This window comes from Pseudophryne corroboree, chromosome 8 (genome assembly GCF_028390025.1).
Source record: "Pseudophryne corroboree isolate aPseCor3 chromosome 8, aPseCor3.hap2, whole genome shotgun sequence".
Classification (NCBI taxonomy): domain Eukaryota; kingdom Metazoa; phylum Chordata; class Amphibia; order Anura; family Myobatrachidae; genus Pseudophryne; species Pseudophryne corroboree.
In genome coordinates, this window is record NC_086451.1 from 440,956,514 (window position 1) to 440,974,698 (window position 18,185).

Below are 18,185 nucleotides of genomic sequence, written 5' to 3' on the forward strand. Positions count from 1 at the left end.
CATTTTCTTCTTCTTTCTCTCCTCTAGAGATGTTTCTTTTTTCTTTTTTTGAGTTATGCCCATGGTACTCTACATTGCAAACACACAATAGTAAATTAAGATACAAACATGTGTGTTCCCTACAGGAAAAGGCAGTCTGGAGGACAAAGGGGTATGGCCAGGAGTCCTCAGGACTGTGGGCAGGTGGACACGGTAAGCCAGTAGCCCCCAGAGCATACCTTCCAAGTCTAGCTGAGGTGGCACACGGTCTGACTCATCTAGGCAAAGAGGGTAGGTGCAGGCTGATGAGAGTCTACTGGTGTGCGCCAGGATTCTATTCTCATGCAGGTAAGAGAGCAATGACCCGTCTTCCTTGCTTGAGGAAGAATATTGGTAAAGCAATACCAACAGAGCCATCCCATATCCCTCCTGCAGACGGATCTTTTCAGGAAATACAAATCAACTTCGTACAGTTAACACCCTTTAGGAATTATTGTTATGTATTGGTGTGCACTGATGTTTTCTCAAACTGGGAAAAAGGCATTTCCTGCCGCCATGGATGCTGCTGTGTTTACCGCAAAGAAAAATTGCACAAAAATTTGTGTGTAGATAATGGTACCCCTAGAAGTAGGAGCAAAGCTTGAAATTGTACTATTGTGATCATAGATACTGCCACTAGTATTATGTAGCTTCGGAACCACTCCCAGATCTTCACTCAACGAATCACCCTCTTCGAAATTTGTTTTTGGTTTGATTTGGTTTTGGTATTTGTGTCTTTTTGGTTGTTTTTGGAAGACAACCTCATGTCATGACTGATCCGCACAATGATCAGAAATACACCAATGAGGTGACAGTACAGTACCTTATTGAGATGAGCCAGCATTTGAGAACTTGACAAAAGAACTTGAAACTGTTGATTGCTGGTATGCCAAATACTGTCTTTATTGTGAACCAAGAGACTGTGTGATTGTTCTTAAGCTCAGGTTGCCTAATAGACAGGTGGGAAGGACCATACCAAGTTTTGGTGACAGCACTATCCCAGTGAAAGTAGCCGAGAGAGAGACTTGGGTCCACGATTCCCATTGCAGGAAAGTCGGTAGTCCGGAAGGAACTCGTAAATGGAGTGAGATCGCAAAAGTATCACCAGAGACTCTGTTCCGTGAAGACTGAGAGGCGGCACTGTTGAACACTACCTGAGCGTACTAAAGGATTGCAGAAAGACCAGTCATTGTAATTGATTTGTTATGAACAAGAGTTGTTTTGTTCTATTTCTCTTTTCTCTCTTTCCCGCTGACAAACATTATTTTTTTCAGGATATTCTATTTTTGCGAGGTTTTTTTATGAGGAGTCGAGTGTGGGACTGGAACTGGTTCTAGAGGAAGGAGTGATTTCCTTATAGGATTCCAGGATTAGCCGATCAGTTTGTTAAAGTCAGAGAAAAATCAAAGTTCTAGTAGTTATGGAGTTCAGAAGTAATCAGGAACAATCAGACAATGGCTATTCACACATTGCAGATAAAGAGCTCATTAATATATGTGGAAGAAAGGAATATGATTGGCTCTCCCCGAACTCCGAAGGTTTATGTTATTTAGGAAGGACACTACTTGTGGCCCTTGTTTAGAAAATGATAGGAATATGTAGATCATGAAAAAATTTTATGTCACTGTCACGATTTGTTTGTGTCTTCTTCATCTACCCAGCAGAACCTCAATCGAATCCAAACATCAGTGTACAAAGACGTAGATACATGTATGTGTGAAATGCTCATCGCAAATCAGACATTATAGGCCAAAGCACTGTCCCAGCATACTCTATAGGTTGAATGTTGTCCCACACCCAACCAGTGGTCCCATGAACGCCGAGTGCATATAGAGGATGTCTCATCCTCCTCCCTGTCTTCCCCAAATATAGTCAAGTGTCTGATTTGCGAAATGCATACATACTTGTGTCTAGGTCAGCGATTATGGTATGAAATATTTTTTCTTATGTTAATAATTGATGGCGGTTATTGTTTACTGCCAAAGGGTGGACTGTCGAAGTCAAAAATATTACATAAAGAGAACATACAAACTACACACATTATGAGTCGCTATACTTGCAAATACGCGCAGCGAGCACAGCAAAATATGGTAACACACGCATTTACACGGACATGCCACAGAGATGGATTCGACACCTATTTCATGCAGTACATCATTAAAATAATATCAAGCGCCAGACCTCATGATGATTTAAAATTATGTAATAAAGTAATGTCATGTATGTGTATTATTTGAACGAAACAAGATAGACCTGTCATATTTGGTATTTAAACAACCAGCTTAATGTGTAGATTAATTTGATACTTGTTAATAAGTTATAGGACATTGCAACAAATAGTTTTGATTATATGTATGAAAGCTAAAAAGCACTCTTATTAGGACAGTGGACAGGAAGCTCAGGCCAGCCCCTTTGGACGTCCCCAAGGCTGAACCTGTTCAGCATATACAAAGAGACTAGTGACTCATCATGAATGAGTGAGTCCCCTCCCCCAGAAACTAGATAACACATTGCTGACCACACAGGAAGTTAGTTCCTGTTTGGTCTCAGAGTAAGATGGAGTCCCAGCATGATTCACAGAGAGAGAGGGAGACATAAGCATAAAGGGAATGGTATTGTATCGCTGGCATGTAACTGTAACTATATGTAACTGTATGTTTTAACTGCTTGCTGTGTGAGTGTAACCATGTAACTATAGGTATACTGTACTTTGTAATATATTGAATCCATATCCTTTTAATAACAAATATATACATTAATGAGCTTTGGAACTCAGATAATGTGTGGGTGTATTGTTTTCTCTTATGGGATGCTATGTATAGTGCACATTCATGGCACATGGTAATAAGATGTGCAGGCATTTACAATATATATTAGAGCGGGCATTTTAAATATTTGTGAGTAAGCAATTTGGCATTCACACCATGGCCACAGCTCCCACGTTCCAGCTGCCGCAAATCCAGAAGCTAGTCACTGCTAGAGTGGCAGTGGGTATCTGAGTGCTTCTCCAGTGTAGCAGGACAGTACAGTCCTGCTTGGTTGGGAGGGAGAGGAAGGTACAGTGAGGAGGAGGGAGGCATGATAATGCTGCACATTCTTAAATCCTCATCCCACCAGACAGCCCACCTACAAGTTTGCCCATGGAGAACTAAGATTGGAGATCCTCTGAGGTGATCTTGTGAGTGCCACTGCAGGAGGAGAGGGCCTCTTCAACTACTCCGACTAGTAAAAAGCCACCACCTTTACTGAAGGTAACGCCCCTGCTTCTCTCTTGTCACATTCTACCCACCACCCACTGCCTCCCCCCGTCACCCTCTACCTCTGAATATTACCCTCTGCCTCTCAACCATCACCCTCTGCCTCTCCCACATCACCCTCTGCCCATCACCCTTTGCCTTTCTCTCCATCACCCTCTACCTCTATTACCCTCTACCTCTCCACCATCACCCTCTGCCTCTCCCACATCACCCTCTGCCCATCACCCTTTGCCTTTCTCTCCAACACCCTCTACCTCTATTACCCTCTACCTCTCCACCATCACCCTCTGCCTCTCACACATCACCCTTTGCCTTTCTCTCCATCACCCTCTGCCCATCTTACTCTGCCTACCCAGGTAAACCTCTGCCCATCACCCTCTGCCTCCCCTCATTGCCCCCTGCCACTGACTGTTACCCTCTGTCTCTCCCCATCACCCTTTGCCTCTCCCAGAGCCAGCCCTAAACATAGGCAAACTAGGCAAATGCCTAGGGCATTTGGTATACCTAGGGGCACAAGCAGCTTCTGCTGATTAAAATGATATGCGGCATGCCTATATTCTGTGTGTGACTAGGGCTGTATCTGCGTACGAAAAACCTGGAAATCACTGTAACGTAGCATTCCGTATGCAGATACAGCCACAGTCTCACACAGAATATAGACATGCTGCATATCATTTTGATCAGCTTAGTCAGCAGAAGCTGATCCTAGCCACATAGTAAATGCAAATAAGACAATTTTTCGTCAAAAAAGGCGCCCGACATTAGCAGAGCTGCCAGCTGACTCATGCCAGGCATTTCCTGCTGCATGTCAAATTGAGGCAAGATGTATGAGGACACATCTGTATCCAAGCAGAGGCAGAGGTCACAGTGTTAGCAACCGTGTGAGTGCTGTAGGCGGGTGGGTTGGTTGTGCACTAGTGTTCGACATATGTGTAAGGGACATTATGTGTATAAGGGCATTATAAAGGTTGGCATAATGTGTAAGGCGCATTATGTTTATAGGGACATCAATATTTATCTGACGAGGAAATGGTGCTGAAGCAAACTGATAAAGTGGCAGGAGCAGGCAATGTAATATTGATGGGAGATTTTAACTATCCGGAGATAAATTGGAAAAATTATTCATGTGATACTGCTAGGGGTAATATGTTTTTAAACAAACTAAATGATAACTACTTACTTTAACTAATCGAGGAACCAACTAGATACAATGCAATCTTAGACCTGTTGTTGACAAACATTGGGGATTTGATATCAAATATTATAGTAGGGGAGCCCATAGGAAAGAGCGACCACAATATGGTCACATTCAATATCAATTTTCATAAGCAGTTCTATATAGGTTCAAGTAGGACTCTGAGCTTCAGCGAAGCCAACTTTGACATGAGGAGAGAAGCTTTAAGGGACACTGAATGGGAAATTTTGTTTCAAAGAAAAAGTACTACGGAGAATTGGGAGGCATTAAAATCACTGCTCGATGAGATTACTCATAAATGCAGCAAACAAAGGACTAAAAACTCCAAACCAAAGTGGCTTAATAAAAATATTAAGGAATTAATGGGCAGAAAAAGGCGAGCATTCAGAAAATACAAATCAGACGGGAAGGCGGAGTGATTTGAGTACTATAAGGGTTGCAACAAGATATGCAAAAAAGAAATAAGAATGGCTAAAGTAGAAACGGAAAAGCTAGCAGTAAAGCAAAGTAAATCAAAACCCCCCAAAATTATTTAAATATATCAACAGCAAAAGATTAAAGAAGGAGAGTATAGGCCCTTTAAAGGACAAACTGGGAGACTTAATAAAAAATGATAACGACATAGCGGATACATTAAATAAGTTTTTCTCATCTGTATTTATAATAGAGGACCAGATGCGTGAACTAACACCCAACCCCAATAAGGATAATGTCCCACTGCTTAGTGCTTATTTAAGTGAGTTGGAGGTCTGTGACCGATTGAAAAAAAATTAAGATTAATAAGTCACCTGGTCCAGACGGTATTCATCCAAGGATTCTCATGGAGCTACACTCCGAACTAGCAAGACCTCTATTTTTAATCTTCAATGATTCACTTACATCAGGCATGGTTCCCAAAGACTGGCATATAGCGGAAGTTGTGCCAATCTTCAAAAAGGGAAGTAAAGCTGAACCAGGCAATTATAGACCAGTTAGTCTTACATCTATAGTGGGGAAAGTCCTAGAAAGCATTCTGAGGGATAGTGTACAGAAGATCTTTGAGGCCAAAAAGATTATTATTAGGAACCAACATGGATTTGTGAAGGATAGATCATGTCAAACAAACTTACTAGGCTTTTTTGAATCAGTTAGTGCGAACCATGATCAGGGTAAGGCGGTGGATGCAATCTTTTTAGACTTTGCTAAAGCTTTCGACACAGTGCCACACATGAGACTTATCTATAAGTTACATGAACTGGGCCTAGGGAGCACAATATGCACTTGGGTTAGTAACTGGTTAGATAATAGGGAGCAGCGCATTGTGGCAAATGGAACTTTTTCAAATCGAACTGAAGTTCTAAGTGGTGTGCCACAAGGGTCTGTACTCGGACCACTATTGTTCAACATTTTCATTAACGATCTTACGGAAGGTCTAGAGAGCATGGTGTCAATTTTTGCAGACGATACCAAACTATGTAAGGTTATAAATTCGGAGGGGGATACTGAGTCTCTCCAGAATGATTTATTTAAACTGGAATCATGGGCAGCAAAATGGGAGAATGAGGTTTAATACAGACAAGTGTAAGATAATGCACCTTGGTAGCAAGAACAAAAATAACACCTACATACTTAACGGAGTGATTTAGGTATTCACATAGATAACAAACTTAGCAGCAGCACCCAATGTAGGATAGCGGCAAAAAAGGCAAACAAGGTACTAGCATGCATAAAGAGGGGTATATAGATGCAAGGGATCAGAGTGCTATACTCCCTTTATATAAAGCCCTAGTGAGGCCCCATCTGGAATACTGCGCACAATTTTGGGCACCCCACTACAAAAAGGATATCCTGGAACTAGAAAAGGTTCAGAGACGGGCGACCAAACTAATTAAGGGGATGAAGATGCTGGAATACCAGGAAAGACTTGCAAGGCTTGGCATGTTCACACTAGAAAAGAGGAGATTAAGAGGGGACATGATCAACGATTATAAATATTTAAGGGGACAATACACAGAGCTTTCGGGGGAATCTGTTTTTGTTAAGACCAGCACAGAAAACACGTGGACACCCACTTAGGTTAGAGGAGAGGAGATGCCGCACACAGAGGCGGAAAGGTTTTTTCACAGTAAGGACAATACAAGTTTGGAATTCCCTGCCTGAGAAAGTAGTTATGGCAGACTTGGTCAATACTTTTGAGAATGGCCTAGATAAATTCCTAATGGATAAGGATATACAGGGTTATGGTGGACAGATCACGTACCATAGTTATAATAAAATGAGGACAACACAACGGCCGACTTTATCAACAGATAAATTACTCCTGAAAATAATACAGAATAGGAGAACATAAATAGGTTGAACTCGATGGACGGATTGTCTTTTTTCAAGCTCACAAACTTTGTAACTATGTAACTATATAATGTGTGTCATATGTGTGAGGGCATTACTGTGTGGTATTATGTGTATAAATTCATTACTAATGTGTGGCATTATGTGTATAAGGTGCTCTACTGTGTGGCGTAACGTATAGAAAGGGCACTACTGCGTGGCATTATGTGAATAAAGAGCAATATGGTGTGGTGTAATGTGAATAAGGAGCAATTCGGTGTGATGTAATGTGAATAAGAGGCACTACTGTGAGGAGTAACATATATAAGGTAAAGTGGTACTATTGTGAATAAGGGACACTATCGCATGATATAATGTGAATAAAGTTGTACTACTGTGTGGAGTAATTTGAATTGGGGGTACTATTGTGTGGCCATGCCCCTTCCCTTTCTGGGCTGTGTGCGGAATGTGCACACTGTTCTTATTTAAAATATAGGGGGTAGGAGCACCAAAATGAGGACTGCTATGGGTGAGGGGTGATGGTGATGGAAAAGGGGTGCAGGGTCAGAGGCGGAACTAGCGGCAGTGTAAGGGAGCACCAGCCAAAAACTTGCCTAGGGCATCATATTGGTTAGGGCAGACTCTAACATTTCCCAACCTCTCCCCACCACCCTCTGCCTCTCCCCATCACCCCTTGCCCATCTCCTTCCACCTCTCCCCTGTCACCCTATGCTCATCTCCCTTTGCCTCTGCCTTTCCTCATTGCTCCCATCTCTGCCTGTCACCATCTGCCTCTCCTCTTTGCCCATTGTCTCTGCGCATCACCCTCTCATTCCCAATCAGCCTCTCCCTGTCACCCTCTCCCCCATCACCCTCTGTCTCTCTCCTATCAGTCTCTGCCCATCTCCCTCTGCCTCTCCCTGCCATCCTCTCCCTCTCCCCCATTACCCTCTGCTCATCACCCTCTGCCACTCCCCTGTCACCCTCTGCCTCTCATTGCCCATTACCTCTGCCCATCGCCCTCTGTCATTCCCAATCAGCCTCTCCCTGTCACCCTCTCCCCATCACCCTCTGCCTCTCTCCTATCACTCTGCCCATCTCCCTCTGCCTCTCCCTACCATCCTCTCCCTCTCCGCCATTACCCTCTGCTCATAACCTCTGCCACTCCCCTGTCACCCTCTGCCTCTCATTGCCCATTGCCTCTGCCCATCGCCCTCTGTCATTCCCGATCAGCCTCTCCCTGTCACCCTCTGCCCATCACTCTCTGCCTCTCCCCATCACCCTCTGCCTCTCCCTCTTTAGCTATATAAAGGGGTCACCCCCATGTATGAGGGCCCTTTGGCAACCACCCCAGCCTCCCTGTTAATCCAGCAAAAATATGCCACAGGCAATAGTGATAAAATGCTACTAGATCTTAAGCTGTGTCCAAAGAAACTGACAATCTATCAGTGCGTATTCACTCAGCCCTGCTGCTGCATATTATATATATTCCTGGAGTAGCAGCGTCTTAATGTCACTTAAGGATTCCAGTAAACTTAGACTAGGAAGCACGATGTTCAGCATTTCAGAATTAATGTGCTTTCTTTCAGCACATGGAACGTGGATATATCGCTTGTCCCATTCATTCATCTTATCAGGCACGATCAATATTTTATGATATTGTATTATACTGTATGTGACTTCATCACTCTATAAACCTAATAGGGTAATACAGGAGAACAATAGCAGTGGTAAGAGGCTAAATAACGGGCCACACAGTAGTGCTGAACCTCAGGCGTCATCATAAAATGCAATGCAGATAACAGAGAGTAACACATGGGGGAGATTTATCAAGGTGTGGAGAGAGATAAAGTACCAACCAATCAGCTCCTGTAATTTTATAAAAACACAGCCTGTAACCTGACAGATGGTAATTGGTATTTAAATTTCACTGCACTTTATCTTTCTCCAAGCTTTGGAAACTCTCCCCCAATGTGAGCTACAGAAGAATGAAAAGCTGTCACCAAAGAGTGACAGTGGCAGGTTCTCAACACTCCTCAATTGCCACCAACAGGTCATGTTTTCAAGATTGAGTTGTTGTTGTTGTTGTTATTATTATTATCATTTATTAATGGTGCACCACAAGGGTCAAACACAGCACAGTACAAAGCACATACAAAAGTAAGGAGAGATGAGGGAACAGAAAAGGGAGGAGTGTCAGGTAACAGCGTGAAAACTTATTGGGTAGCAAGTAACTACGGGGGTAATTCCAAGTTGATCGCAGCAGGAATTTTGTTAGCAGTTGGGCAAAACCATGTGCACTGCAGGGGAGGCAGATATAACATGTGCAGAGAGAGTTAGATTTGGGTGGGTTATTTTGTTTCTGTGCAGGGTAAATACTGGCTGCTTTATTTTTACACTGCAAATTAGATTGCAGATTGAACACACCACACCCAAATCTATCTCTCTCTGCACATGTTATATCTGCCTCCCCTGCAGTGCACATGGTTTTGCCCAAATGCTATCAAAATTCCTGCTGCGATCAACTTTGAATTACCCCCTACATCCAATCACTTACACTTACCACAGGAGATCTGCAGTAGTCATCACCTGACACTGGGGGGTGTTAAAAGTTGTTAGCAAACCAAAAAAGTTAGCAACTGGGCAAAACCATGGGGGGTAATTCCAAGTTGATCGCAGCAGGAATTTTTTTAGCAGTTGGGCAAAACCATGTGCACTGCAGGGGAGGCAGATATAACATGTGCAGAGAGAGTTAGATTTGGGTGGGGTGAGTTCAATCTGCAATCTAATTTGCAGTGTAAAAATAAAGCACCCAGTATTTACCCTGCACAGAAATAAATAACCCATCCAAATTTAACTCTCTCTGCAAATGTTATATCTGCCTCCCCTGCAGTGCACATGGTTTTGCCCAACTGCTAAAAAATTTCCTGCTGCGATCAACTTGGAATTACCCCCCATGATGCACTGCAGGTGGGGCAGATGTAACATATGCAGAGAGAGAGTTAGATTTGGGTGGGTTATTTTATTTCTGTGCAGGGTAAATACTGGCTGCTTTATTTTTACACTGCAATTTAGATTTCAGTTTGAAGTTTGAACACACCCCACCGAAATCTAACTCTCTCTGCACATGTTACATCTGCCCCACCTGCACTGCACATGGTTTTGCCCAGCTGCTAACTTTTTAGGTTTGCTAACAAACCTGAATAAGGCCCTTTGCCCAAGTTCAGAGGGAGAGCTGATTCACTAGTGATACTCAAAACTGTATGAGAAGGTTCCAATTCATTACTCCCATGTACAGTCTTCTATGAGTTATATATATGCATAAAGAATACTAGTCTTTTTACCAACCAAGAGCCACTCAGTGTACCCACTGGCCACAACGAGTACTTACAGTTCGGGTTGGACTGGCCCACAGGGGTAGGGGAAACCCCCGTTGGGCTCCATTGCTCGGGAGCACACCCCCTCACTCAAAATAAAACTTATCTCATGGAAAATACATTTTGGGCCAGGACAGGTTCAGGAACCCAGTTTCTGCTGGCACTGCATATGCTACATTATACTGCACAGGACCATGATGTTTTCAACAGTGCATTGTTGCTATTAACCTGGGTGGTCATTCCGAGTTGTTCGCTCGCAAGCTGCTTTTAGCAGCTTTGCACTCGCTAAGCCGCCGCCTACTGGGAGTGAATCTTAGCTTATCAAAATTGCGAACGAAAGATTAGCAAAATTGCGAATAGACACTTCTTAGCAGTTTCTGAGTAGCTTCAAACTTACTCGGCATCTGCGATCAGTTCAGTGCTTGTAGTTCCTGGTTTGACGTCATAAACACACCCAGCGTTCGCCCAGACACTCCTCCGTTTCTCCAGCCACTCCCGCGTTTTTCCCAGAAACGGTAGCGTTTTTTCACACACACCCATAAAACGGCCAGTTTCCACCCAGAAACACCCACTTCCTGTCAATCACACTACGATCACCAGACCGAAGAAAAAACCTCGTAATGCCGTGAGTAAAATAACTAACTGCATAGCAAATTTACTTGGCGCAGTCGCAGTGCGAACATTGCGCATGCGCAGTTAGCGGAAAATCGCTGCGATGCGAAGAAAAATACAGAGCGAACAACTCGGAATGACCCCCCTGGTACGTTAATTATCATGGGGAAAAGTTTAGTTAGTGTTAGGGACTTACCCAATGAGAGGCTACCTGATGCGGTGGGTAAGCTCATAGCCCTGGCCTGGTTACTACAGGTTGAGCTAGTGTGAGATAGTGCACCTGCTACCTTTTTCCTTTGTACACGTTAATTATCATGCATGTACTGCTCTAGGCTTGTATTTCATATGTGATCATCTATTTCATATGTGATCATCTACCTAAATTTTTTAAAGAATCCCTAGCATTTGGATGCACAGTATTTGTAAACATCTTTGAAACATATTATAGATATCTATAAAGAAATCTTTTCTATTGCTGATCCAGTGTTTTGACGAAACTGTGAAAGCATTGTTTTTAGTTTCTACTGCAAAATATGTAACTTTATCTTGATTGCCCAACTGTAACATGTTTATTATTACCCCAGATTACAGAATAAATATTGTTGTTATACTGCATCTGAACTGTGCTGCATCTCTCTGTGTCTGGGAAATCCTTGCCTTTCTGCTGGGGTGTGCTGTAGTGAAGAGCTGTTGCTGAAAGAAGACATTTCCATCAATATAACTCTGAGCTGTATGCACACCACACTATTATCACCCTTATTACCACTTCGGGGTATCACATATAGTAGTTAGAAAAAATACATATTTAATAATATAAACCAGATCTGGCTGAATCTGTATACCAGGTAATGGGTGCAGCAGAAATATTCAGAATACCAACAGTGAGGAGGTGATATCGGAGGTCTAGAAAGGAATAGGGCCATGCTCGTGAGAGATAGCAATCTATAGTCCAACATGGGTGACACAGACGGGGTGAGACAGTCTGCAGGAACATAAGGGGTGAATTATGGGGAGAACTGGTTGGCTTTAGAGAAGCTTTTAAAGATTTAGCAAGAGATGGAAAGTATGTAGAGAGATGGGGGGAGTTTTAGGAGTGGGGGGCAACACGGTGAGGTCCTAGGGGGTGGAGAGTTGACGTAATTGGTTGGAAAGAGAGGCAGTGGACACTGGCAGAGCAAAGATGACAGGTGGGAGTATGGAGGGTTGGAGGTTAGAGATGCAGAGGAGAAAGGAGATGATACTGTAGGTAGGGGGCTTCACAGATGAGCGAAGCCCCAACCTATCAAGCCACACAGTAATGCCCCTTACACATTATGCTCTACATTAGTAGTGCCCTTATACACATTATGCCACACACTGATGTCATATAAATACAAGATAATAACAATCGGCTGGGCTCATACTTTGTACTGTTATATTGCGACTAGGACAGTGTGTCCTGTGATATATTTCAGCTGGGACAGTGTGCAGTGCACTGTAGTGTATATGTATCATGTGTAGAATGTATTATAGAGCCTGTGCTGGAAATAAAGAGGCAAGGACATGACATCCCTGAATACATATGTAAGTAATAGATATGTTTTGCTGGATGACTGTGTGCATTTTAGGAGGTGACTCTGTTTAGTAACTGCAGAGACTTCTTCCACATGTTGACAACATATCTTTTGCACATTCTTACAGATGGCAGGTATGGTGCATCGTGGTGGGGAGGTGGGGAGTTACTGAAGGTGCTGCTATTCGGGGGGAAGGGGGGTGCAGGCATGGAGATACTGATGGTGCTGCTGTTGGAAGGGTATGGAAAGAGACAGGCGCACTGCAAGTGACATGCGGCCACCCAGCAAATAGAGACTGTGTTGGCGCAAGCTTCTGCCCCAGGGGATCCTGTGCCCTGTGTGGCAGCACCGGCCGCACTACCCTAGTTATGGCCAAGAATGATAAAAACATCTTCCACCAACTAGCAAAGGTTACAATATCCAGGACTGCTAACATTCAGAGATTCTCCCTCACTTCTCCCCTCACACCTCTGCTCCAGCTTGTTCTCAGGCCATGACTTCTATGTATACTCACCTCAGCGATTCCAACCCATCAAAGCTTAACATGCCTCAGGAGGAGTAACCAGATGGCTACACATGGAGAATGTGACAACAGAGGCACCAAGTTGGGGGGGAGATAAATAAAATGGCTGAAATGAGAACTTTTACCGTGGACCCTTTTAATTCTGGTAGGTGGGTGGAATGGGTTAACCTTATATATATCTATCTGAATAGGCATCTCCTTTAATGGAAAACATAGTTACACTACCATTAGTCTACAAAAACACCTATCCATTAAGTATGATAGTTCACGACCTGTTATTCCTCATTCTCATGATCCAGTGACAAACCTGTTTGTTGTCAAACTGATATTTACTTAAACGTAGGGGTGGATTTCCCACCAGGCATGCCAGGGCCATAGCTAGGGGAACTAGGGGTGTGCAAGTGGTGCCGCTGCACAGAATGCAGGGCCCTGTGGTTGGCACCGTCACTGCCCCGTGGCACCTGCATGTGACCTGGAACAGCCACTAGCACTACTGCAGAGCTGCCAAATACCTTAAGTAGAGCACTGCCCAACGCATCCTACGGACACTGCAGGCAGTGCTCTATGGAAGTCAGCGATCCCAACCCCTAGGCGGGATGTAGTGACTTCATGGGTGTAGGGGGTGGGGTCGGCAAGGGCTCAGTGCCACCTTGTTGCAGCACTGCCCCCCCTGCATCAGGCGAGGTTGGATGATGGCTCTTTTTGTAATTTCGCAGTATTTTTTTATGTTGCAAACGGTGGGGAAGAGGAGAGTTGCGGAAGTCAAATTGTGGTGCGGGAGGTGGTAGTTGAGGCAGAGGATTTCTTAGCTGTCTGAAAAGCATCGGGACTTGCCCCCAACATAAAAGGGGTGGAGGTGGGAGTGACGGGATGTGCTGCTACCTATTACTGCTGCTGAACTGTCCACGGAGCTCTGCAACTGAGATCTTTTCACAGACGAAAATCTAGCTTACAGGAACGTACTATGTAGTATAGTTATTTATACAGAAGAGTACAGTACATTATACACATAGAATACATAAGATTTGCTGGCGGATGGGATGCAGGCTGTCAAGGGGGGTAATTCCAAGTTGATCGCAGCAGGAATTTTGTTAGCAGTTGGGCAAAACCATGGAGGTCATTCCGAGTTGTTCGCTCGCAAGGCGATTTTAGCAGAGTTGCTCACGCTAAGCCGCCGCCTACTGGGAGTGAATCTTAGCATCTTAAAATTGCGAACGACGTATTCGCAATTTTGCGATTACAAACTTCTTAGCAGTTTCAGAGTAGCTTCAGACTTACTCGGCATCTGCGATCAGTTCAGTGCTTGTCGTACCTGGTTTGACGTCACAAACACACCCAGCGTTCGCCCAGACACTCCCCCGTTTCTCCGGCCACTCCTGCGTTTTTTCCGGAAACGGTAGCGTTTTTTCCCACACGCCCATAAAACGGCCTGTTTCCGCCCAGAAACACCCATTTCCTGTCAATCACACTCCGATCGCCTGAGCGAAGAAAAAGCCGTGAGTAAAAATCCTAACTTCATAGCAAATTTACTGGGCGCAGTCGCAGTGCGGACATTGCGCATGCACACTAAGCGGAAAATCGCTGCGATGCGATGAAATTTACCGAGCGAAGAACTCGGAATGAGGGCCCATGTGCACTGCAGGGGGGGCAGATATAACATGTGCAGAGAGAGTTAGATTTGGGTGGGTTATTTTGTTTCTGTGCAGGGTAAATACTGGCTGCTTTATTTTTACACTGCAATATAGATTGCAGATTGAACACACCACACCCAAATCTAACTCTCTCGGCACAATTCCTGCTGTGATCAACTTGGAATTACCCCCAATATCCAGACAGTGGCATCCCGTCCACCAGAATGCCGGCAGCGGTGCGACCGCTAAGAGTCCCCTTGCAGGCTTGGTGACAGCGCCGTAACTACCTGTGTGCCAGGTGTGCCTGGCACACAGTGCAGTTACCCTGAGGGCGCACGGCCAGCAGCTTGTAATGAGTCAAATTGACTCATTCATTACAAGCCACCAGTTATTTGCCGTGCGCCGCGCTGGAGGAGAGCAGCAGAGGAGGAGGAAGGGGGACTGGAGCCGCAGCAGCGCTATGTCATTGGTAGTAGCGCCGCTGCAGCACTCCCCTCTCCTTTCGCATTGGCTGCCCGGCACTGCTGTGAATGCTGGGATGCAGTTCCCTCATCCCAGCATTTACAGCGGCGGGCAGCCAATGCGAAGGAGAGGGGAGTGCTGCAGCGGCGCTTACTACCAATGACATAGCGCTGCTGCGGCTCCAGTCCCCCTCCCTCCTCCTCCTTCTCCGCTGCCTGGGAATGGATCTGCGTGCACGAGGAGCCTGACTGCCAGCGGGGAGAGATGGTAAGTATCTCTCTCTCTCTCTCTCTCTCTCTTCTGCCGTAATGTGTAAAAAGGGGGACGCTGTCTGCAGTAATGTGTAAAAAGGGGGACGCTGTCTGCCGTAATGTGTAAAAAGGGGGACTGTCTGCCGTAATGTGTAAAAAGGGGACGCTGTCTGCCGTATTGTGTAATAAGGAGGGCGCTGTCTGCCGTAATGTGTAAAAAGAGGGACTGTCTGCTGTAATGTGTAAAAAGGGGGACGCTGTCTGCCGTAATGTGTAAAAAGGGGACGCTGTCTGCTGTAATGTGTAAAAAGGGGACGCTGTCTGCCGTATTGTGTAATAAGGAGGGCGCTGTCTGCCGTAATGTGTAAAAAGAGGGACTGTCTGCTGTAATGTGTAAAAAGGGGAAGCTGTCTGCTGTAATGTGTAAAAAGGGGGACTGTCTGCTGTAATGTGTAAAAGGGGCTCTACCTGGTGTAGTGGCGCAACTGTGCAGCGTAATTTGAATAATGGAGACAACTGTGCACCGTAGTATGAATTGGTATTATTTTGTGACCACGCCCCTTCCCCATGGAGCCACGCCCCTATATAATTTTTGCGCACCCGCGGCGCGCACTGCCCCTCTCTTGCATGGGGGGGCGCCAATGCCGTTTCTTGCACACAGCGCTAAAATGCCTAGTTACGGCACTGCTTGGTGACTCACTGCGCTTGCCACAGGATCTAATCCCACTCTATGGGTATCGTGGACACCCACGAGTGGGAATAGCCTTGTTGGTATTCCGGCTCTTGGTATTGTCGGCTGTCGGGATTTCAGTGTCGGTATCCTGAACGCCGGGATCCCGAAAGCCGGCATGTTAACCGCAACCCATACACATAATTTTCCCGTTTCACAGTTTTCTGCATAACCTATAAATATAGGGGTGGGGTAACAATGTTGCGGCTAGGGGCGGCCTGGCACCTAAGTCCGCCCCTGCTTAAATGGCATGCTCAGGAAACTGGAGAATGATGACACAACCAATCATGTGCAAGGAGATATAGAAAGAGTAGCTTAGGGCCTGGTAGCCTCTCACTCCTGGAGGATCTACCCCTCACTCAATTACTGTATAAAAGACATCTTGGTGCTATAGTGGGCATTGTCTGGTTGTCATCTTGGGTTCCACCAACTCACCAATCAGATGTGCTGCTGGTTTTTTGATGTTCTGCTTCTGCCAGTTATTCTTTTGATTGGCTGCTGGAGATAAAGTGCTATTAGTCACTCAGCCGTAGCAGTCTCGCGGCTCTAGCCGGTGAAACAGTATGGATGCTGCTTATTAGTGCGACAGCCATGTTCACAGGTGGCCTGTCTTTTTGTCTAACTCTCAGTGACACAACCCACAAGTGCCCATACTTGGATTCTCCAGCTGAATCAGAACTACGTTCCCCATTATGCTTAACAAGCCAGTGCCAGCCTGAGAATCTTGGGGGGGGGGGGGGGGGGGGGAATGAAAGGCCAGAGCTGTGAAGGTCACCTGTCTGGGATATGAAACCACAATAGTACGGTTGGTGGTGGATTGGAAATAATCCGCTTCTCCTATGCAATCTATTATCTGACGGACCTGGTACATTTATTATATGTGTATATGGCTAGCATTATTAATCACGCTTCTAAATCAAATTATAAAATATGGAGCCCTTGGTTAGCTTATCAAAATACCGCCTCCCCTTTATCATTGTAACAGCCAACTACTGTACACACATTGACCTATTTACGTTCCTATCCTAGTGACCCACCCCAGGGGTTCTACTTTATCCTTTCTTGTTCTTCTTTTCTTCTCTCCTCTTTTTCTTATCGCCTATCTTTTTCTTCTATGCCCTATCTCACTGTTATGTATGCTGGAGTCTTACTAACAGTGTTATTCTTTAAATATGGATCACAGGTTAGCTTGTTTTTGTACAGACTTGGGGGGGTCATTCCCACCTGATCGCACGCTTGCTATTTTTTGCAGCGCTGCAATCAGATAGTCGCCACCTATAGGGGAGTGTATTTTCGCTTTGCAAGTATGCGAACACTTGTGCAGCCGAGCGGTACAAAAAAGCTTTGTGCAGTTTCTGAGTAGGTCTGAACTTACTCAGCCACTGCGATCATTTCAGCCTGTCCGGTCCCAGAATTGAAGTCAGACACCCGCCCTGCAAACGCTTGGACACGCCTGCGTTTTTCCAGCCACTCCCTGAAAACGGTCAGTTTACACCCATAAACGCCTTCTTCCTGTCAATCTTCTTGCGATCGGCTGTGCGAATGGATTCTTCCTTAAATCCATCGCCCAGCATGATCCACTTTGTACCCGTACGACGCGCCTGCACATTGCGGTGCATACGCAGTTTTGGCGAGTTTTGACCTGATCGCAGCGCTGCAAAAAAAAGCTGGCGTGTGATAGGTCGGAATGACCCCCTTGATGTCTATTTTGGTTACTATTTATGTTATGTTATTGAGATTTTGCTTGTCTTGTCTTTGTTGTCCATTGTGATCTACTCAATAAAGTATGTTTAGAAAAAAACAGTAATAAGATAGTAAAGTAAATTGGTGATAGAATTACCTTTTAGCGCTGGTCTTTTATCTGCCTGTAAGGACAAAAATGGAGATAATGTCAAATGCATTTGTATTTTTGCTATGTGAGATACACACTTACTAGATATTTCCACGGTTGCTGCTATTACAGAAAAGTTGTAGCTTGTTTCCCAAGGTAAGACAATATACTTGCTTTATTGACCTGAGTAATTGGTTTTAGCTGTGGTTACACTCATTTCTCTTATAACCAATTAACATTTAAACACAATTAAGGATGAGCTAAGAGATTTTGTCATTAGGATAGTGGAGTAATGACTCCTGTAAATGGGAATTTGCAGTTTATTTGAAAGATGAATTATACAGTGCATCCGGAAAGTATTCACAGTGCTTCAATTTTTCCACATTTTGTAATGTTACAGCCTTATTCCAAGCTGGAATAAATTAATTTTTCTCCTCC

The 18,185-nt window shown here is 44.7% G+C and overlaps 1 protein-coding gene across 6 annotated transcripts in view; it reads right to left on the minus strand.

Moving 5' to 3' along the window:
• LTB (lymphotoxin beta) overlaps window positions 1-18,185 on the minus strand; it is a 149,799-nt gene that overhangs the window by 27,287 nt on the left and 104,327 nt on the right. For 2 of the 6 annotated variants that reach the window (XM_063938092.1, XM_063938094.1), the window contains exons 2-4: window positions 17,757-17,781; window positions 16,352-16,411; window positions 11,346-11,459 (exon numbers count right to left, since the gene is read on the minus strand). In XM_063938092.1, the coding sequence (XP_063794162.1) occupies window positions 11,346-11,459; window positions 16,352-16,411; window positions 17,757-17,781 (199 nt within the window). Of the gene's footprint in view, window positions 1-11,345; window positions 11,460-16,351; window positions 16,415-17,756; window positions 17,782-18,185 lie in introns of all 6 variants that reach the window. The other 4 variants (XM_063938091.1, XM_063938093.1, XM_063938096.1 and 1 more) reach the window with 3 other exon arrangements.